We start from the raw sequence: 23,002 nt of genomic DNA on the forward strand, positions 1-23,002 counted from the left end.
CCTGCATGTAGAAGGATAGTGTAAGTGTCTGACAAGTGGTGGCATGCTTGTTGGCAAATATTTTTATTATAAAAATAAAGAAAAGGAAAAACCTATCTTGCCCTATTTATATGAGGGGTTGCTCTACCTCAACAAAAACACTAAGAACTCGGTCAGGATGTCTTGTGGAATGTGTTCACTGTCACATGTCGAAACCCATTTCCATGAAGTCGGAATAGGGGTGCACAGATCTGCTAACTATCTCCAAGGGAGCTGTATACTTGTTCAAACTTTCATATAAGGTCTACTTAGGACTGTACAGTGATTTTTTCAGGTGTAGGCAGGCAATAGTCACAAGGCCACTTGGGACAAGAAAACCACGCACAACCAGAAACATGTATTGCTACACAGTAGGCCCAAATTCACTCTCTATTAACCTACACAAATGACAATTGGTAAATTAATGAAGTGTGTGGCTTACTTCTGTGAAGTAGCAATCGAGAATTAGTGAACTACTATTGGGACTCTGTCCCCTTAAGAGTGCATATGGGCCTACTGTGTAGCAATACATGGTTCTGGTTGTGCAAACCCATTTCCATCCCTACACTAAACTAACTAAGGAAACACTGTGCGTCTTCTTGCTCCAGAAGGAGGCTTCTCTCATTACGGATGCAGATCTTTAAAGTTTAATTCATGGTGCGAAAACGCAGTGACTCCTTAAACACAGTTCAGTTCCCAAAAGTAGTGTTATGTCTGGTCACTTTCCTGCCAGACTTAACTGTAGACCTTTTTCTCACAAAACAAAGTTTACTTGTATCACGAAGGAGAGGGAGAAAATGTCTTTCTCCTTCACATGGATCCCAGATGCCTCTGGGTTGTTTCGGGATCTCCCTGACTTGTTTTGCAACTCCGTCCTTTTCTGTGTGTGTCCCAGATCCCTTTAAATTCTCTCTGGCTCTCTCTGACTTGCTCTGGGCCTCGGCCCCTTGACTGAATGTTTCCTAGCTTTGTATGGGTCTCTGACCATTCAGCTTTGCTTTTGTGGTCCTTGCCCAACTTCATATGGGTCCCAGAGCCTGGTGTGTTGCATTTGTGGGTTCTCTACCCCAGCATTACTCAATGTCCAACTGAACAGACCTGGTGTACTCTCTTGCCAGGCTCTGTTACAAATAGGAGATTATATACAGTTCGTTTCAATCTCTCTGTTCTTGATTTTCTCAGGGTCCTAGAACCTCTTATCTCATCTTTGCCTTTGTATTTCTTTCGGGTCCCCTACCGCTTTACTTTGGCTGTGCCTCTGTTGTTCACTTGGGTCCCAGACCCCTTTGTATTGGCCTTTGGGGCCACTTGGTTTACTCTCCTGCAAGGTGTCCCAAATCTTCTGTCGACTTGTTTTCTCTTTGGTTTCTAGCAGCCTGCCAGTTCTTGGCAGTGCCTTTGGAGACGGCGGCTTCTCTCAACCATCGTCCTGGTCTACAGCTTCTTACCGTGTCTCTACATCTGCAGCATTCAAACTTCGCTCTCGGTTCCTCGTGGGCAGGCTTGATCAGTGACACAGTCCTTCTTCAGATTCTTACTTTGGGAGACCAATGGGCAGTCTCCAGCAACTCTACCGCGTGTGCTGGTATCCATAGGTATTCTTTACGGCTCCAGCCTTCCTCCTCATCACTGTACTGAACTGATGATCATCACAGAGTTCCGTGGCACTCATCTTCGTCTAAGTATTCTCCTGGGACTTGGTTTCCTCAACTTTTCACAGAAAGATAGGTGTGGGTGGACCACAGGGTACTGAGTGGAGTGAAAGGAAGTAGGGGATAGAACTGAGGGAGTGGAATACCACGTTCTCCTAAGGAGATCATCACCAGTCCCCTGGAGGGTTTACATCCCCATGAGATCCACCCACTGAGTACCAGCCCAACAGGGACTATCGGGTTGCAGCCTCAGCTCCCTGGCCTCATGGGAAGGGGCTTCCCCCATGGAAGCAGTGACAATACCCTGGGATTCATCCCAATTGCCATTTTATGATTTTGAGGAGAGTGCCCAGAAGCTCCATGTTAATGTTAAAACGGATTGGTGATAGGATTGAGACTTGGGGGACTGCTCAGGAGACTGGGAGTCGGTTAAAATACAACACATTCATCTGGACAGCCTGGTGTCTGCCCGAGAAGTAGGAGGTAAACTAATTCAGGACAGTGCCAGAGAATCCCATTCTGTTGGCATGGAGGAAGTGGAGGATGCAGTGGTCGACGGTGCCGACAGATCAAGGAGGACGAGGAGGCTTGAGTCGTCCTTATCTTTGATTTGGAGGGCATCATCAACCATCTGGATGATGGCTGTCTCAATGCCACACTTGGGGTGGAACCCTGATGATTACGATGACTGTTTGTAATAGATGATATAAGCATTTATGGCTTGTGCGGTGGCCCAGAAACAATTGTTTACCCAGGAGGGTGGGGGGTTTGGGGTGGGCGGAGGGCAGCTCAGCACAAAAAAGTTTGACAACCACTGCTCTATAGGCTGAACATGTATAAGGCAGGAACCTGCATGCAATCCTAAGGCAAATGAGCTTTGTGTTCAGGTGTCTGCATTGCTTTTGAGGGGGAGGAATCCAAAACAAAACCTATCCGGTCTGTGATTGGGCAAGCATTTTGGGCCCAGGTTACCTTTCCAAGCACAGAGAAGGACTATAAAAACTGCACGTCGGGTGCGCAAGACCCAGCATGAAACGCAAAGTGGAGCTAAATGGAAATACTATTTTAACAATGGAAAATGCACAGCTTGATCTGCTTTCCGTTGAAGGATGCTGAGAGCTTGGAAAGAAACTCACTGGTGAACCGGAGAGGACAGAATGCAGGTTCAGCAGGCAGCCATGACATTGTTGCCTAATCTCAAGATGGTGTTTGTGCTGAGGGGTAACCACAAAGGGCTTGCCTCGGTTGGGGTGTCAAGGCCAAAGCATCCCTTAAGGCTACACAGCATTGGGATTGAATGACCAGGGCAAGACAAATGAAGCAATATTGGGAGTGATCTGACTGTCTTGCTCACAGACACCCCAGTAGCTTTGGCATTTTGCTTAGGAGACAGACATTGGAATTTGGTCATGAAGACCTATTAGAATAGACCTTTGCTTTAGTTAAATCTATCCCTACACTTTTTCCTACAAAGACACCATATTTTGTTCTTCAACTCATGTTCTAGATCATGTAGAAGTCGACCGGCTGAAGGCCGCACCATGAAGGAGAGTACTTCGCTCTAGCGAGAGCAAGGCGCTCTCCCAGCTGCGGTTTAATTGCAAAAATATTGGGGAGTCTGTTTCGACGCCTGGGCTCCCAGTGCATGGAATAAGCTACCACCTACACTACGGGCTACTCCTTGCTTGACCCGATTTAAAAGGGCCATTACGACACCTTTTCAATAAAGGATTGACTAAAGTTGTTCTGAGTAATGCCTCATCTGCTTGGATCTCTTCTTCCTGTTCTTGTTGGTCTTGTTTCTGTTTTGTGTGCGCCCTGAGGCCTTTGGGCATGTTCCGCTTTAAGTATTAAAGTAAAGTAAAGTATCTTGCTCTAGCCAAACCCTAGACCACATGAGGAGGGAATGCAGGATCTGGACAATTTTTAAATACTGGAATGTCCCAAGATAAGCTTGAGGAAGTGGGAAACATCTTGAGACATGAGGAACGTTATTCACAACTGCTCTTAGCCACTAGAGTCTGCAGGGTAGACCAGTTTGTGGTTAAGAGATTAATTTTTTTAGATGAATACACTGGGGAAGAGAAAACTATTCTGTTTTTGTTGAGCCCCTTGTTCCTGCTACTTTTCCCCTCTAACAGTGGCTTCACTCGGATATCTTGTGCTCGAGTGTTCTGTTCCTCCCTCCTATCAGTGTGTTAGCTTGAAGAACTTTTTTCCATAGCAATGTATTACAGAGTCTGCTATAGAGGCTTTGTTGTTATGGTTATATTCAACTCCCCATAGGAAGGGCACATTTTGAGATGCAGATAACTTTGGTGCTGGTCGACAAATCTTAACAAATATTTTGGAACGTTTTTTGCAAAACCATGACCAGGTGCAGCCAAATGGCCTTGAATGTATGCTTTAAAAATTTGGCATAAATCTATCTAGCGTTTTTTGATTTATGAAGCGCTCTAGCCAAAGTGCTGTACACAATTAGTTGAGCAGATACAAAAATACAGTAATGTTTACAAAATGTACATCTTGAGGTAGGAATTCCATTTAAGCAGCAGCCATTATGTGAGCTTTAAGAGAGCTTTAAAAGAAATGCAAAGAGATGAGACCGTCAAAACAGAAAACGGAAACAAGAAGAGTTTTCTAAAGCTTTGGAGCTATGAGAGACATTGACCCCATGGGTGTGGAGAACAGTCAGAAGGAACAGAGATGAAGCACAAAGTATTTGAGTGGGTATATAGAGTGGAATCAAAAGAGGAAGGATAAGAAAGGGCATGCCAGTGGTTGCATTTAATAACAATAGACAAGAAACAAAACTGGAGACTGGAGAAAAAAGGTAGCCATTTGAAGTGAGACTGCAGACAGATAAACATGAGAACGCGTAGGAAGTAAGGAGTGCAAACAAAGCAGGATTGAAGGGGGCAAGCTTGGGTGCAGGTAGACCAATAACAAGAGAAGAACATTAATCAGGACATGAAAATACCAAAGTAAAAATTAAGTTTTAGCTTCAGAAAGGAAACAGGTGGATTTTAGGAAAATTTAAAGTTAATAGCGACATCTTTGGGTAAGAATAGAAATATGGTGAGCGAAAGAGAAAAGAGTAAAAAACATAACCTACATTATGATTAGATAAAGAATGGGTGAAAAAATCAGGGAAAAATTAAATGAAGAAAGCAAGAGTATAGTCATAAGGAGAAGAGGCAGAACAATAACTGTTTTCAGGGGACTAAGACAGAGAGTGATAGAGTATCCATAAATGAACTGCCAAAAAGCAGTAAAAGAGTGGTGAGTACAGAGCATAGAAAGTTAAAAAGGTCAAAAAGAACCGAGACTCATCAGCATCGAAATGGCAATGGGAAGCAAAAGATTGGATAATTGAAGTGAGACGAAACAGTGAGCAGTGAAAAAAGTAGGGGGTTAGGGACCAAACCATGCAGAGCCTTAAAGACTAAGAGTAGAGAACAAGAAGATTTACCAGCCCAATACACAAAATGCTTGATTAGAGAGATGCGAAGACAGCCGGGAAAGACCAGCACCAGATATTCCAAGACTGGAAATAGAAAAGCAAAGAATAGAGTGATTTGCCATTTCAAAAATTACTTGGGTCAAGCAGCATAAGAAGAGAAGGTTCATTAGGGTGCCGAGAAGAGGAATTAAGTTTGTTACATGCAACAGAGCAGTTTCAGTTGAGTGAGGGATATGTAACATCTGTTGTATGAAATAGAGAAGAAATTCAGAGGCTAGCCTAAGTGGGATACACAGATGAGGAGGCCACAAAATGCAGTGCTCATGGGTTTAGAATGTATTTTTTTTTAGAAACTTAGTTTTATTGGAGTTTATATCAAACAGATTACAGCTTATACATCAAAAATGAACCATCATAACATAGAAGCAGGTATTACAGTAAAATAGAGAACGCAGTTAAGATTCGGTGTTATATTGCAGCAAAATTCTTGCATTCCGTCCTATCAATAAGTAACTCCTCTTTACAGCGTCAACAAACATTGACTAATCTTCTCCCATTTTTCCCCTCCCTCCGCCCTCCCTCTACCCCACAAGACTTTGTACTCTGCTGCCAAGAGATGTATTGTCTAGCAATTGGCAGATTGGTTGATAGGTCTGTCAGGCCTCGAGGCCCATCTTGTTCGGGAGGTTATTATGATGTTTCATTACCCATGGCACTGATCGTTCGGTAGGCGTTAGTGAGCTATTCCGGGGATGTATTTATTGACAAACTCCAACCATAAAATGTCACATTGCGTGGCTTTCCCATGTATAGATGCTGTGATTTTTTCCATGATACACATATTGGAGGCCACGTTAACCCATTCTTTTTCTGTGGGGGGTAACTGGGGATTTCCATTTTATGGTCAATAGAGCCCTCGCAGCTAGTAATAGTGGTGCAGCTATGTCTGTGACCCTTCTCAACTCATCCTCGATTTTCTCGAGACCAAATAAGATCAGGTAGGGGTCCGCTGTTCGCTGGATCCCGTCTAGATCCCTAATCCAACCTAGCGCCTCGTTCCAGTAAATTTTGATCCGAGGACAACCCCACCACATTTGTCAGTAATCTGCCGTGGACCCACAACCCTGCCAACACATTGTACTAGACGACTGATGCATCTTAGAGAGCCTGCGCGGGTCATATTGCCACCTATTCAACAGTTTGATCGAGTGCAACTTATACTGGCATGAGATCGAGGCTTTGGGCGCAATCCTACATATCTTATCCCATGTCTACGGGTCGATATCCTCACCCATGTCCTTTACTTTCCCATTTTAGCCTAAGCGGTTCTGTTGAGCCCTTTCCAGCTTCCATTAGTGTTTTATACAAAACAGATATCAACCTTTTTGTTTCTGTCCTGGAGTCGAGTATGATTTCAAACGGGGTAAGTTCCCTGCTCAGCTTATCCTTCCATTCTGGTTTTGTCAAAACTCCCTTAATCTGCAGAAAGTGGAATGCTGACAGTGTGCCTATTCCGAGTGCCTCTTCTAGTTCAGGAAGCGTGATGGAGTCCTTCCTCAAGAGCCGTCCCACCCTCTCCAGGCCTGCCTCATACCAAGCTTGAAACCTCTCCACATTAGGGATCTTGTCGTTAATGCCCAGTGACCAGAAGTGACTTAATGGTGATGGCCATGTGGTGATCTTCCCCATATCTCCGCCCTCCCGCCATATGTCCCATATGGTTGCGAACATCGGGTGTGCCTTAGATTTCTTCAGTACTCTTCTTCTAGGGGACCACAGCCATTCAGAGATTGTTGCTGGGGACAGATAATGATTGTCCATAGAGATCCACTGGGGCAATTTTTGGTTACGGAGATGGTGAATAAGGATTCGTAATTGAGCCACCTCGTAATATTTTTGGATGTCTGGGAGGCCCACTCCACCCTGGTCTGTCGGTAATGTCAAGTTGAAGTAAGCAATCCTGGGCTTTTTCCCTCGCCATAGGAATTTCAGAATCGTCTTGACTTATGTAAAGAATTGACGTGGCATCTGAATGGGGAGCATTTGAAAGGGGTATAGAAATCTCAGGAGACAGGTCATTTTTATCGCGTTTAAACGCCCCAGCCAGGATATGGTTAGGTTGTCCCATCTGGCAAGGTCTGCATGACATTTTTGGAGAAGCGCTGGGAAATTGGCTTCATATAAATCTTTTAGCGACCTTGTGACCTGTATTCCTAAGTACCTAATTTTTTCATGTTCAATCATAAGGCCCAGGGGCTGGTATCTTTCAGTGTTTGCTTCCAATGAGCCCTGTAAGGGGAAAAGTGTGGACTTGGATTTGTTAACCTTGAACCCGGATACTTGGCCATATTCGTCCAGGAGATACAACGCTCTGGGAATGGATGTGGTGGGGTTCGTCACATGGAGAAGTAGGTCATCGGCGTACAGCGCTACTTTAAATTCCTATTCCCCTAGACGCATGCCTGTTACTTCGGTATCCTGTCGTAATTTATGGGCCAAGGGCTCTACGGAGAGGGCGAAGAGGATGGCCGATAGGGGGCATCCCTGCCGGGTACCGCGTTTCAGCTCGAACCATCTCAAATACTCCCCGTTAACAGACACTCAGGCTTTTGGAGCAGTGTAAACTGCTTTTATCCCCCTTCTAAATTTCGGTCCTAATCCTACGGCACGGAGGACTGCGGCAAGGAAACCCCATTCCACTCTATCGAAGGCTTTTTCAGCGTCGACGGAGAGTAAAGCAGGATCATTGCACATGGTTTGGGAGGCCTCGATCAAATGGAGAGTCTTTCTCATGGTGTCTGCACCCTGTCGTCCAATTATGAACGCTACCTGATCGGGGTGGACACGATGGGGCATGTGGACCTCTAACCTGGCTGCCAGGACTCGTGTGTACATTTTTGCATCAAGATTGAGCAAGGATATGGGGCGGAATGATCAGCAGCACGTGGGGTCTCTGTCTTCCTTGGGAATGACCGATATGAGTTCTCGGTCGAAGGAGTCCGGGACAGTCCCAGTGTCAAGGATATCGTTAAATAGGGTGGTCCGGAATGGAGCTAGGAGGGCACAAAATGTTTTGTAGAAGCCGGCAGTGAAACCATCTTCACCAGGGGACTTGCCCAATGTGAGTCGTTTGATCGCCTTGTGTATTTCGTCCTCAGTTATGGGGGATTCTAGATGGGCCGAGTCAGCGCTTGCAACTTTTGGAAGGACAATGCTGGTGAGGTAATCATCTATCTCCTGTGAGTGTGGGTCTACTTCTGAAGTGTATAGGTACTCATAGAAATGTGCGAACAGTTCTGGGATGGGGGATGTATGTAGCACTTGGTCAGGGGTTGCATCCGTGATCTCTTTCACCCTACGTTCTGCCCGTTGGATCCCGAGTCTAGCCGCTAGCAGCTCATCTGCCTTATCTCCCTTTTCATAGAATTTCAGCTTCAATAAATGTAGTTTACGTGCTATTTTGCCATGCTCTAGGTGGCAGAGTTCTTCCCGTTTTTTTCCTAGCCTCTTGAATCTTATCGGTGTCTATGGAGTCCCCCACCCTAGCCTCTCTATCAAGTTGACATATTTCACTCCGGAGCTTATTCTCAATAAGGGCTCTCTCCCTTTTCTTCCGAGCCCCCTCCCGTATGAGGATCCCCCTCCAGGTTGCTTTGGCTGCCTCCCACACACTCTGCTTAGAGACCTCCCCAGTATCGTTGGCTTTCAAGTATTCTTTGATCTCTGTTTCGAGTTCTTCTTTGAAAACAGGGTCTCTACACAGGGCCTCATTACATCTCCACTTCCCACCCTTAATTGGTATATGTTCCGATTGTATATCAACTGTGACCATGTCATGGTCGGACCAGGTTATTGGAGTAATCCCCGAATGTGTGGTGGTGTCGTTCAGCTCTCGTGAAAGGTAGATGTAATTTATTCGGGTAAAAGTATTGTGTGGGGGTGAATAAAATGTATACCCTCTTTCATCAGGATGCATCGTCCTCCATGTGTCTACCAGCGCATATACCTGCATCATGTTTACAAAGTCACTGCGTTCCCCTCTCACAGGAACTTCAACTCCCGGTCGCCCCGCTTTCCGGTCCAGGTCGTGATCTGCCCACAAGTTGAAGTCCCCGCCTAGTATAAGGTGGCCGGTGGCCTCCAACATTATTTTGGGGACAGTTTTAGAGAGGAATCGGAGCTGTCCTACATTGGGGGAGTAGATTGTGGCAATCGTTACTTCCACCTTCCCAATAGTCCCCACAACTAGTAAGGCTCGCCCTTCTGCATCTGACCAGGTCTCGGAGACAAGAAAATCAAGTCCTTTTCTGATAAGGATTCCCACTCCCCCTTTACGCAGTGCCCCCGAGCCACAAAACTCCATGCCGAAATGTTTCCCCAGAATGGTACTCTCTTCCCCCTTCATATATTTTGTTTCCTGTAAGAGTAGGATATCAATATTAGCCCTTCGAAATTCCCGTAGCACTAACAACCTCTTAGTAGGTGAGTTAAGGCCTTTGACATTAATCGTCCCGACTTTCAAGGGGCCTTGTGTGTTACCATCAGAGGTGGCCATCAGTATATGACAGTACAATATTCACAACAATGCATTGCCATACCTTGTGTTTCGAGCCCTTAACCAATATTAGTGTTTGTCCCATCTCAGCAGCGAGTAAAAGTTCTATAACAGTTCCACTTTCCCCCTTGTCTTGCATATCCCTCCCTCTCCTTCCCATGCACCCCCTCCCCCCCATGTGTCGGCGTCCGAGCCGGTCCAGTTAGATTCACTGAACTAGCACCGAACCACCAGTAGGGACCATCGTTGCGCGGTCCTTTAAGTATCAATGAACACTACATAAGTCTGAGCCCCCCCAACCCCCCTTCAACCGCAACTTACAACCATCGAATATAACTTTTGTGTTGGGCCAAAAAAACGGCCCATGTCTCGAACATACTCATAGTGTCAACGTAGTCGCCGTTAGTCCAGTTCACTTGTCCCCCTCCGGGGAGCTGTTACCTCTCTGAAATGTTCTCGACACTTTGACTCTCCGCCTCTTAGGTCCTTGGAGTTTCCATTCTCTCCCTTCGTTTCTCGGGTTATTTCCATCCTCCCCTCGTTCGCGGGGATCAACAAGTTCGGCTATGCAGGCCTTTATTTCCCTCTCCGACCGTAGTCTGATTCTCGTGCCTTTGTGTTCAAAAGAGAGCGAGAAGGGGTATCCCCACCGATATCTTGTGTCTCGTTCCTTCAACCATTTTGTCAGGGGGCCACACATCCTTCTCAGCGCCAATGTCATGGCAGACAGGTCTCGATATATGGTGACCTGGGCACCGTTGAGGGTGATCACGCCTCCATGCCTTGCCTTCTCGAGAATCTTTGCTTTGTCCTGGTATCTATGGAAGCGAGCAAGGACCGATCTCGGGCCTCCAGGTTGGCCACCTGCTCTGTGGATCCGTTCGGTTCTCGGTTTGTCAATCTCATCATCTGCCGCCAAGAATTTGATGATATCATGAAGTGTTGCCTTGAGGCTCTCCTCTGTCTCCCCATCCTGTTCTGGGATCCCAAAAAACTGTAAATTGTTCCGCCTCTCCTGGTTTTCCAAATCATCCATCTTTAGCCTGTATTCCTCTTCCCGCTGTTCAAGATCCGTGATTCTGTGTTCGAGTTGTATTTCCATAGTATCTATGGAGTTTTGGTTGTTTTCTACCCCCTCCAACCTGTCCTCAATCTTATCCATGCGTTGGGTGATTTTATCAATCTTGCCGCCTATGTTGGCCCCCATATTCTTTATCTCTGTCAGGAGGGCTGCTATGTCACAGTTCGTGGCTGCTGTCTCTCCATGTGCCACGGATTCCGTTGCCATCGTGGGGGCGATGAGTGTGTGGGTGGAAGGAGCGTAAGCTTAACTGGCTAGTTTTATTTTGGCCTGCATATACGTAGGTGCTTCACCTCAGTGTCCCGGGTTTGGGCAGGCGTGGGAGGGACGTGCGGGCTTCATCCTCAGACTGCTCTATGACCCCACGCAGTTCTCAGTCGTCTGCCAGCGGCAAAGCGCTCACCCAGTAGGGGGGATAAGTTGGCGACACCCTCCAGCAGGTAATCTTCGGAATTTGCTGGATCCCTGGTGCAGGAGCGAGGTTGAAAGATGTCTCCCTGGTCTCAACTCAGATCGATACCGTGGACCTGAGGAGGCACACGCCCCTGTTTCGGGGGCCCTACCCTCAGTCCGAAGGATCCGTGCCCTGTGCACTGGGAGGGGCAGATGAAATGCGGGGCCCGGGAGGCTGTGTCCATGAGTAGGGGGGGTTGGTAAGAGACTGTGCGATGTTGGGGTTCACCTCGCCCCGTGTATCTCCATTTTGCATGTGACAATGTGCGCTGTAGGTACTCAGGGAAGTTGTGGTAGCCCTGGAGTGCACCCCTAGGTGTTAGAGGTCCAGGCGTAGGGGCCTTCGCGGGGCTCTTGGTTTATACGTCGTCTCACCCGTGTCCTAGTGGGTCGATCGCTCGTCCGTCGTCGCTATGGGCTGTTGCCCCAGACGGGGTTTCAAGGGGGGAGGCAGCAGGCCCCCAAGTCGAGCCCTCTAGCTGGGACCGAGGGGGACCAGGCACCATAGGCCGTTCTTCTCAAGTGGGCGGAGGTCCTGGAGTCAGGCGCCAACGCGCTGCGGTGTGCAGGGCTCCCAAGGCGGGGGTTCCTCAAATCATGGGGGCCCCGCTTGACCCCACGCGTCTTTCGTGTGTGCCAGGGTACGCATCCACGCCGCGCAGAACGTTTGTCGTGGAGGCCCACCACTACGCAAGCCGAGCTAGTTCCTCTGAGAGCCGGGACCCTGCATACAAGCCACGGCGCTCTGATGCACCGTGGTCGCGTGAGACAGCGTGGGCTGTGCAGGGTTGGAGGCGCAGCTTACCTCTTGGCAGGGCCTTCGCCGTTTTCCAATAGTCCGCAGGCCTGAGGGTGCAGCTGGAGGGTCCACGCTGTGGGTCGAGTTGGGGCACTGCAAGGGAGCAGCTCTGTGGGTCGGAGAGGGGGGCACATTGGCCAGCGCCGCACAGGCTGTGCGTCACTCTCCTGATGGGCCCGTTCGCTGGCCCGGCCCGTCTGCTTCCGATTTCGCGCCGTCTCCGGCGAAGAACTTCACCTGAAGTTTAATCGGGCTTCCCGGATCCTATTTCGATCGGATTTTCTCCAGGGAGGTGCAGGAGTATTCCAACGCACGATGCTCTGCTCTTTTCTCTGTCGGGGGGGGTCACGAGGTGGGGGTTCAGGTCACCTTGCAGACCTACGGGGACGGAGCTCACACGGAAGAGGACATCATCTGTGCGCCCCCTGGTGGCCAGCTAAAATGTATTTTTAATCAAAAACCAAGCACAAAGGGAAGTCTTCCCAAACAAATCAAATAGAAAGAAAGTTCTCAAAGTCTGTCATAGGTCTGGCAAATACTGGCTCACAATCCACAGAGGTAATCCTGGTCTGTCTCTTCAGATTTCAGGCTAAAATGTTCCTCAATCCTCTTCACGCTTTCAATATTGCCAGTGGTGGAGGCCCTCCTGTAAGAATTCCATGTGACTCAGGTGTCTTTTGATAAGGGAGTAGCTCACCCAGGATGTCGGGGTCAGCTTGGGTGGTATCATGGTTCTTTGGGGTCAGCCCTGTTCTAGGGGCTTGTTCCCTGGGTCACTCTCTCCAAGTCGCTCCCTAGAATAAACTCTCTGACTCTCTGTGAGACATTACACACTCAAACGTCCACACCGCTTCTCACCTATCATCAACCATGCTGGCCCGGTGGAATATTCCTAGGATCTGGTATGAGAGGTGGTTCCTGCTCTCCTCTCTGTTCCTTGGGGTAAGTGGGTGTGTCTTCTCATTTAGTCTGTACCTTATCTGCTCGTCCTGGCTGAGTAGCTAGTGCGCTCCTGCTCCGCATCACTCTTATTTTCCTGAAGGCAGCCTTTCTTCTCTCCCAACAACTCCTGCCTCAGATGGTATCCCTTCTCCTACACTTTCCTTTCCTTTCCCTAGTGACTTTCCTTAGATGCTCTAGCCCCTCCACTCTCTGCTTTCCTCCCTCCATCAGCTTTACGCCTAGATGAAACCCCTCCTCCTAAAAGCTCTTTCTTCTTACCAATCTTGCTTCCACCTCTTCAATTAAAATTCCTCTTACTTGTGAATCAGCTCCAAATTCTTTCCTCCAGCTCCTCTTCGAACACCACAAACCATTGAATTGACTCTCCCTCTTGCTTGGTGCTAGTTATCACAGGTTGCAACTGTGGGTAGTGGGTTAGGGTGCTCTGTGAGTGGACTATCCCCATATATAGTCAAGTAGGCTGTTGTGAGCATTGCTTAGGGTTATTTGATGGATGCTTTTTTGTATTTCATATGGTTCTTACGTTGTTGGAGTCCTTCTGCTCTTCTTCTGCCTGTGATTGTTGTCCGCTTTGTCATGGTTTTCATTATACCCTCCTTGCCTGAGCCCGACGTCCACCCAAAGGTGGTCAAAATGCTCACCTATGGCTGGGGCAGCACATAATAGTGCTGTATCGGAAGCAAAGGCTCTGTAAAAAAATAATTTTAGCTCTGTGCAAGAGAAACCACTTCCGCCTGAGCACCTGATAGTTTTACTTTTCAACAGCAATGTTGTCATGGGCCTACCTCCAGAACTTCTAGTAACACATTCTTATTAGCCTTGTGTAAATGGTTAACATTAGATGTTATCAATAACAGCCCTACACATTTTTATCACTGAAACAACCAGCATCAACATTTCCAATATAGTGCCTCATTATATTATAGAAACACATAACCAATGCTCACTCTTTTGTTTAGTATCCCTAGTTTTGAATAATCTATATTGGAACCCCGCTTTATCCAATTTATCTGTATTTCTTGAGTCCTTATCCTCTCTTTTGCTAACTGTGATGAATGATGCCCTTGGACATAATTTTGGGTGGTGATTTGAATTCCTGCTGCATAACAACATTGGACGCTACAATTGTAAATAAGAGCTCTACAATGAATGGGAGGAAATGGTTAGAGTTTCTTAATGACTGGAATCTGCATATGGGAAATGGTTGTATTAGGGGTCCCCGTGAGGTGAACTCAACTTGGACCAAAGGCCGTCGTAGCTCAATCATTGATTACCTGTTTATGGTATGATATAAGTCATTTATAACGCGCCTATACACAAGTGTTTCAATGCGTGAGAAATGATCTGTTAACCTGTTGTGCCACGTTTTGAAATCACAGAGACCTGTAGAAGTGATCATAGTATTTTGACAGCTGGCTTTGATTTTGGTGATCTGTGTACTCCTTTGAAATGCAAAACATTATTGGAGGTTAACCAAGAAGGCAACAAGTTGGTGAAATTCCGAAATGATGGTAAAACGCTGAATCAAAAACGTAACATCTATTTGGAGTCTGTTAATAAAACCGACTTGTTGCAAGCTCGTAACCCTTTCAACTATACTAACTTCATTTGGAGTGTGGAGGTCACAGATTTAGTGAATTTGAAAGGGGAAATTTATCACCAACATGAATATGATGTAATCACTGGTGATAAGAAAAGGGAATTAAAAAAAGCAATTGGAGCCCTGAAACACAAGTTGGAAGGGGGCCTGGTATTGGCTGATAAGCGTAAATCCTTGCTAAATGGCTACAGAAATTGGTCCAAATCCCGACAGGCCCTGATATTATGTAGGGATGGGGAGGCTATGTTGAGGGTTCTAACCAAGAATAACTCCCGAAACATTTGGGCAATTGTTAATTAGAGTAAGGGGGTTCAATTGTGGTTGCAGGGCAATGACTCGTGAGTCCGATGTTATATGTCTATTTTTCCCTGGTCCGGTGGACCTTGACTATTTCTAGGAAATTTATTGAAGACTTAACATTGAGGGTGTCTTCTTCAAGAGCCCTGGGGCCGAATGGTCTCTTCAATTCAATTCTGAAATCGAATTTCCCTGCATGGTCCACGATCCTCTATGATCTGTTTGAAAATATCTTGCCATTTAGGGAGACTCCTCCGACCTGGAGCTCTGCCATTATGGTTTCAATCTTGAGCGGAGCGATAGAGTGGAACCTGTCAACTATCGCCCGATCGCTCTTCTAGATGCTGACAGCAAGATCTTTGCTGCTGCAATTTTGGGTTTGGGAGAGTTGGAATCATGGGCACAGGGTACAAGAATTTTGAACAAACATCATATAGGCTGTAGTAGAGGCCTCTCGACCTCCCTGAACAGACTGATAATGCATTCTTTGATTGGGAAATCATGGTCAAGGGGAGGTCCGATCCTCTATGGTGGGTGCTTGGGTTGATTTATGATTAGCCTTTGACACCATTAATATAAATAGGCTGTGGTCCAAATTACAACATTGCGGTCTCCCTCTGGGTCTGTTGGCCATAATTATACATCTCCCCACAGATACCCAGATCCAGGTCAGACTAGATGGGAGTGGTACACTGTCTTGTACGATTTGCACAGGTAGAGGAGTTAGGCAGGGATGAATGTTGGCTACCTATCAATTTAACCTCTATTTAGCCTAACTGAACAAGGAGTTAATGCCCTGTGCGCTCGGCCCCCCTAAGATAGGGAGCCAATCCTTAAGCTGGATCGCCTACGCCGATGATGTTGTCCTTGTGGACTAGACCTCAGTAGGCCTCCAACGGCTTTTGAGGGGTTCGAGAAATATGCAGCAAATAATGATTTTATAATCAACTAGCTGTCCCCGGCCATGTGTGGCTCAGTCTGGTTAAATGGAAAAGAAAGAAAAGAGAAAGCGCACATTTCTAATATGTTTAATTTCACAATGGCTCTGGTGGTTCTCCAAGTTGAGGCAGTTTAATTTTCCCGGCGGCGCAACACATTCCTCTCGTTTCTCCATTAAATGTCAGAGCCTTGCAATAAGGACACACTTCAGTCATGATGCCAATGAGAACCTGCCGGCTCAAACTATTATCAGCTGGGTTATACTGGAATGCAAGGCGATTGTAATCGCGTGATTGGTGAGCACGGAGTTGTGTGTGACGCTGATCTGCTGTTTGTCGTTGACATCTTTCAACCACTCTTAGCCTGTTGCGTTCATTCTGTTCAGAACAAAGCAGATCTGAAGTTGCAGAATGCGATTGCCGTGCTCGCATCCGTGCATCCTGAAGTCTGGCTGCATGTCGCTCTGCTGCTTCCTCTGCACGTATAGGAGCCACGGAAACATTGAAATGGAATCGTAAAATATTTAGTATAGCGTGTGTTGCTTTTACGTCCAACAGATGGCGGTTTTTTAGAAAAAGTATGTTTTTACCTGTCACAGGTGACGCATCTATGTATAGTAGGTATATAAAAAAAATGCGCCTATTCGAATGTAATTTTGTGTCAAAATTTTAAAGCAATCGGTGAAGAACTTTTGGAAATTTAAGATTTTGAACAAACAAACATTTACATTTTTATTTATATAGAAGATGCATGCGAAGACCACCATAGTCTGTTTCTATAACTATGATCGAAGTATCCGAGTTATAAGTGGCACCTAAATGGCTCTCCAGTTCCTGTTAAATTGGAAGTAAAATATCTGGGTCTAATTCCCTTCTATCTCGAAAGTGACAATTCGCCCAGAGGGCTATAAAGACCAGCTTGGTTGTCAGATGAGAAAGCTTATGATAAAATATTGTAAATTCTTGCTGTTCCCCTTGTTTGTTTTTACAAAGGCAAGGTGATACCGGAAATCCTCTATGGCCTGGAAACCTTCCTCAGTCCCTCCCGATTTCCAGCTTGCGGTACGAATTGGGTCTGAGCTCCTTGGAGGCATTCGTGGAATGCAGAATAGTCTCCCTTTATCGATCAGTGTTGGTCCCTAGGGTGGGCTCTTTGTATGAAGACGTTGCTGACCATGTAACCCACGGTAACTCTGCTCAACTAACGGGATTCAAAGACTTTGCCTTGAAAAGCCTGTCTCGGGTTAATAAATGTACCTATAATTTTGGGGGTTTTTGAGATTGTTGAAATGTGCAGGATGTAAATGGAATATTGAATTGATTTGTCCCGTTCCCTTTCTTTTCTTTCCCCTCTTCTTCCCATATCTTTTTTTTTAATCAAATAAGTATTTCTTTTTTCTACTCCTTTTAAAATGTAATGACCTATATTTGTTGTGCAATTCTGATGTATACAATGGATTTTATTCTGTAATGATTGTATGAATTAATGTAATTATGATTCTAATTTTGGGAAATGCTGCAATTTTGGCTAAACACAATTGGAAAAGAAAAGAAAACCAAAAAAACAATTGCATTCACAAACTCCAAGTTATCCAAAACGGCGATATCCGTATTGCCATAAATCTGCCCCGCAAAGCACATATATCTGCCGTAACAGGTTACCTGTGGCTGCTTGGGTGCAGTTTAAAATCCTCACTTTAACACACAAATGCATGCATGGCAATGCTCCTGTCTACCTTAAAGACAAGCTTAAAGACAAGCTGACTCTACATGAACCCAAAAGATTTCTAAGGTCCTCTGGCTCCTGGTAGCTTTCATGCCCAAAAACAAAACGAACGGTAACGGGCTATGATTTTCATCATTGGCACTGAAGGCATGGAATTCCTTACCCTTAAAACGTTGTCAGGAAAGTAATTTGCTTTGGTTCCATAAACAGTTGAAAACTTCACTGTTCGGATAGAATTCCCTCTATCTGCATTTACTCCTCTTGATGTCCTGTGCTAGATGTTTTTGTCTGATGCTTTGGTGTGTGCCCTGATGCCTGCGGGCTGTTGGCGCGTTAGACATACATTCATTAGTAGATTGTGTTTAGCCCCTTCTTAAACTTCTCTAACTGTAGTCCTATGATCCTAAGATCCAGATGATGCGGAAACATTCACTTTTCCTTATCTAATGTTAGGTCATTATGTAGAACTTCAATAACCCATTCCTGTTCAAAACCTTACATCCCTTCATGATCTTTTAGTTGTCAGCTCTAGGTTTTTTTTCAAAGTCTAATCTTCGTTGTTTGTATTCTCTGTGATTTTTTTCAACCGATAAACTCATCTGTTTAATTTATCAGGCACTGGGCCTTTTGTTTGTTTTACCAATCAAATATTTATCTATATTGTTGTGTCCGGACCAAACTGTATTGTCATTCATGCAATATGTATGTATGACTTGCATTTGCCACATACAGCAGAAAAGTTTCACTTGTCTCCTGCCATTCTATATTTCTAACAGTTTGATTATTTCCTTTTTGTTTTGCTAGAACTGTGTGCTCGGTATAGATCACAGCCAAGTTTGGATCGGATCACAAAATTCCATCATCTACATCATAAACACACATAGTATGTCTTGTAACAGACAGCTAACGGATCACCGAAGTGCTGTGGTGGACATCATTGTGGACGAGGAAGCCAGGACAAACAGGTACAGTTTACCGGGACACCACTGGTAGTTTGGTGCCAGTGGATGCCAACCTCATGTAATAGTGGATTACTGTGATTCTCTGGACCTACTGCAAACGGTGGATGTTTTTCGGTATGTGTGTTTTCGACCTCATTTATACTAAAGCCCACTATCAGTCTTACTCTTACGTTCCCTCCCCTTTCCTCCATACTGTATGGGCGTCCCTCGCGAGGGACGGGAGACTGAACCTTTTTCACCAGAAAAATCTTCTTCCCCTTTAAATTTAGAGGCACTCAGGGCTGCGGCCCTGGGAGCATGCGCTCGCCTGACTATGCCCCCCAGCGCACCTCCTCAGTCCACTTTTCCGCATTGACGGGAACGGGCCGATTTGACCAGCACTCCTGGGTTTGGCTTTGGCCATGTAATACCACACGCTCTTCCCCGGATATTCTTCTATCTTGTCTTTTCTTTTTCTTTTAGATACTTGGTCCTCCGACGCCACGCTCCTCCCCGGCGCATGTCAAGTTCAACGAGCTTCAACAGGTGTCCAGCCTGTGAGGGGCTCTTCTCCACATCAGACCCCCACACCCTTTGCCTCCGCTGCCTTGCCCCCGAACACGGCAGGGAAGGTTGCTCCGTGTGTGACTCCTTGACACCTTGGGCACTGAAGAACAGGCTAGCTAGGTGGAGGGAGCTCTTCCAGATGTTACCTCCCGAGGACCTAAAGGACTTCATCAAATTTCGTTCGAGGCCAAAGGCAAGGCCTCTATTCACCATCGCACCCCGCAAGGACGACTCCTTTCCAAAGAAGCGCTCAACTGGGAGGAGACTGTCGGGCTCAAGCACCAGCACACATACCAAGACTAGTCCAGCTACCAGCCTCACGGCCGAGGGGTCTCCGGATCCTTCAGTTATCGGTGCTGAGGGACCGCAACGTGCTTCTACCGGGGTTACTCCCGAGGGGCAACGCCCTAGTACCGGCATCCTGTCCGAGGCGGCGCCTTCACGCAGCACTACCGCTGGGTCACCCCACCGGTACCCATAATCATTCCTCCAATGGCTCCGGTGCCACAGGCCCCAGCGCTGCCTGTGCTACTTTTGCCAGCTCCTATTCCGGCCATCCTTGCCTCTGGCAGTACAGGCGGTTCCACACCAGCCTCCGGCTCCGGTTCCCACACCGCAGCCCACACCGTCCAGTACCCCTCCGCCAGTTATGGATCCTCTGAACACTCAGGTGGACACAGACGAGGAGGAGGACCCGGACACGCCGTCTTCAGCGAAGGCCTTCCACGAACGCCTTGCCGCCCTGCCAGAATACCTGGGCCTTCCTCAGCCCGAGGTCGAACAGCCCGAGGAGGGGGTCTTGGCAGAAGTCCTACCCTAAGGCCCCCTCCAAGACGGGGATCCCGATGCAGAAGGACTTTGTTGCCCTGGCCAAAAAGGGGTGGTTCAAACCGCACTCGCCCCAACCTGTCAACAGGCGCCTCAACGCCAAGTAGAGGCAGTTAGAGGGGGATACATTTTTGCTCTCGACTCATCCTCAGCCACACTCCTCAGTGATCGCTGCAGCAAAACTCTTATTCTAAGCCTCAGTCATCCTCGGCCACCTTGTCCTCGTCGCTGCTAGTCAAGGAGGATAAGATCTTGGAGGCGTACGGGAAAAAGCTGTACTCCAATGCCATGCGGGCAGCCGTTAACCAAAGGCTATGGCAGGAATTTGCAGACTTCCTCCTGGAACTTCGGCCACACAGCCAGGCTCGCTTCAAAGCAGGATTAGGAGAAGCAAGGCTGGTAGCGCAGGACATCATGTGGCCCTATCGATAGCTCTGGCCGGGCCATCTGCATTGCCACGGACATGAGAAGGATGGCCTGGCTTTGGGCAACCAAGTTTAAACCGGACGTCCTTCCATTCGAGGGTAGTGACCTCTTCCACTCCACCACGGATGAAGAATTAGATAAAATGAAGAACAGCTCACAAACCGCAAAGTCTTTATCTATTCTTACGAAGGCCACGCCCCTTTATCTATTCTTACGAAGGCCACGCCCAAAGCATACAACCAGTCCAGTCAACGCTACAACAAGGGGCGGGTGTCTGGAGGGTTCCGAGGCTTCCAACAACGGAGGTCCAGACAACCTGACTGTTTCCTGAGTCAGCATCGGAGGAAACAACAAAAGGGGGGGGGGGGCAAGGGTTTTTTCCAATCCCCCGCCTCTGCAACAGCCTTGGTGGGAAAGAAGGCATGATACGCCCCTCCGGGTCCACATGTCTCTAGTGGGGGGCAGACTTGCCTTCCATGTGCAATTTTGGCACCAATGTTTTTCGGACCCCTGGATCCTCTCTGTAGTCTCCACGGAGTTCCACCCTGCTCCGCACAAACTAGCCCTTGCAGTGTGGTTCCTGAGCAGGTCACTCTGAAGCACTTGAACCTATCGCAGGCTAACCTGGAGATCATCCAGGGCGCCAGAAGCAAAGCTACCAGGAGCCAATATAAGAGCAAATGGTTTAGATTCTATTATTGGGCCAACTCTAAGGAGATTGACCCCGTTAAGTGCTCTTTGGATGATGTGCTCTCCTTCTCAGCACACCTCGCCCACTCTGGTGTACAGGCCGACACATGCCGCACTTACCTGGCCACCATAGGTGCCTACAGGAATTCGGAGGAGGGTCTGTTCTCCTCCTCGAACTCAGTGGTCAATCGACATCTGGCGGGTCTCCACAGACTCTACCCACCCATAATGAAGCCACTCCCTGTGTGGGACCTCAATGTAGTGTTGGGCGCCTTGGCGCACAAACCATTCAAGCCAATGGCATCCGTGGATATCAGGCTGGTCACCCTAAAAACAGCTCTGCTCGTGGGCATGACCTCCGCTCGCAGAGTCAGCGAAATCCAGGCTCTCGTGGCATCAGAGCCCTACACCACATTTCACAAGGATAAGGTGGTCCTCCGGACGCATCCTGCGTTCCTTCCCAAGGTCTCGTCCTCCTTTCACCTCAACAAGGAGATAGTCTTATCTACCTTCTTCGCCGACCCCAAGGAAGAGCCTCAGTGGGTTTTGCATCATCTTGATGTCAGACGCGCTCTGAAGTACTACCTGCACAGGACCAAGGAATTCCGCAAGTCGGATGCCCCATTTGTCACCTTTGGTGGTTCAAGGCCAGGTTAACAGGCTTCAAAGGCCTCCATCGCAAGGTGGATGGTTGCCGCCATCAAGGAGGCCCATGAGGTCCAGCACAGACGAGTTCCGGCCAATTTGCAAGCCCATGCGGTCAGGCCCAAAGCCACGGCCGTGGCCTTCCAACGGCATGTACCATGGCAAGTCATCAGCACGGCGGCCACCTGGGCCACCCCTTCAGCTTTTTGCAAGCACTACTGTCTGAATGCTGCCTCTAGGTCAGATGCGGCTTTCTGGTAGGTGGTTCTGAGAAAACTGTTTGCTTAAGGAGGGTCTCCTCTCCACCCTAGGTCTACATTCAGTTGTAATAGCCCATACAGTATGGAGGAAAGGGGGCGGGACATAAGAGTAATTCATAGTTACCGTAGTGACTAACGTACTCTTAGTACCCTGTCCGCCATACGTCCCACCATCCTCCCCCTTAATAATACTGGTGTCATTAGGCAATGTTGTACATTGTCGACGCATCAATGGGCACGGAGGAGGGGTGCCGGTGGCCGGAGTCAGGCGAGCGCATGCTCCCAGGGCCGTGCCCCCGCGCGCCTCTAAATTTAAAGGGGAAGAAGATTTTTCTGGTGAAAAAGGTTCCGTCTCCAGTCCCTCGCGAGGGACGCCCTTACAGTATGGAGGAATGGGGACTACGGACTAAGATTACGTTAGTCACTATGGTGAGTAACTATTAATTTAGTTTTGGTTCCTAAGGAGAGAGACTGGCAGTACATCCTCCTTTCGTTAATTACACTGAGAGGATCACTTATAGTTGTAATACTATCTCCTTACACAAGGAGCCATGCTCGGCCAGGTGGGAAGGTCATTGATCGGGGAGTGCAATCTTTTGCTTGCAGAGTACTTCTACTTTGAGCTTTCCATGGGATTTTTTAGGTGGTATCTCTCAGTGCTAGTAATGAAATGTTATATCTTCAAAGCATCACAATTGCATCAGTGAGGCCCAGAGGAATCATGTCGATCCTGCCAGACTTGCAGGTTGAGTTATTTTATCGACTCAACCTTAGAGACATGCACTCGACCAATGAACTTGATATAAATCATATTTTTGTTTTAAAAAAACATGGTGGCACCTAAATAAACATCACCATCAATGTTAAAATTCCTTTTAAATATTCTACTCAACCACCTAACACGTTGGAACTACATTTCTACCGCAGAGAGTGCAAGATCCCACATCTGAAGTACCAATACCCGAGACAAATCTGAGGGTTATAACAAATTATATGATATGGCATTTATAACGCGCCTATACACAAGTGTCTCAAATGTGGGCCAGTTGCTTAGTGTTTGCAATAGCTTGTTGGTTCAAGTTAGAGTTATGCGTCTCGGT

The 23,002-nt window shown here is 47.2% G+C and overlaps 1 protein-coding gene across 1 annotated transcript in view; it reads left to right on the plus strand.

Moving 5' to 3' along the window:
* The window catches only part of DENND3 (DENN domain containing 3), a 1,010,513-nt gene that overhangs the window by 770,936 nt on the left and 216,575 nt on the right, over nt 1–23,002 (plus strand). Inside the window, exon 19 of the mRNA XM_069621709.1 lies at nt 18,350–18,510. Within this exon, the coding sequence (XP_069477810.1) occupies nt 18,350–18,510 (161 nt within the window). The remainder of the gene's footprint in view (nt 1–18,349; nt 18,511–23,002) is intronic.

The sequence above is a fragment of the Ambystoma mexicanum genome, chromosome 5q, assembly GCF_040938575.1.
Source record: "Ambystoma mexicanum isolate Mex_15411 chromosome 5q, UKY_AmexF1_1, whole genome shotgun sequence".
Taxonomy (NCBI): domain Eukaryota; kingdom Metazoa; phylum Chordata; class Amphibia; order Caudata; family Ambystomatidae; genus Ambystoma; species Ambystoma mexicanum.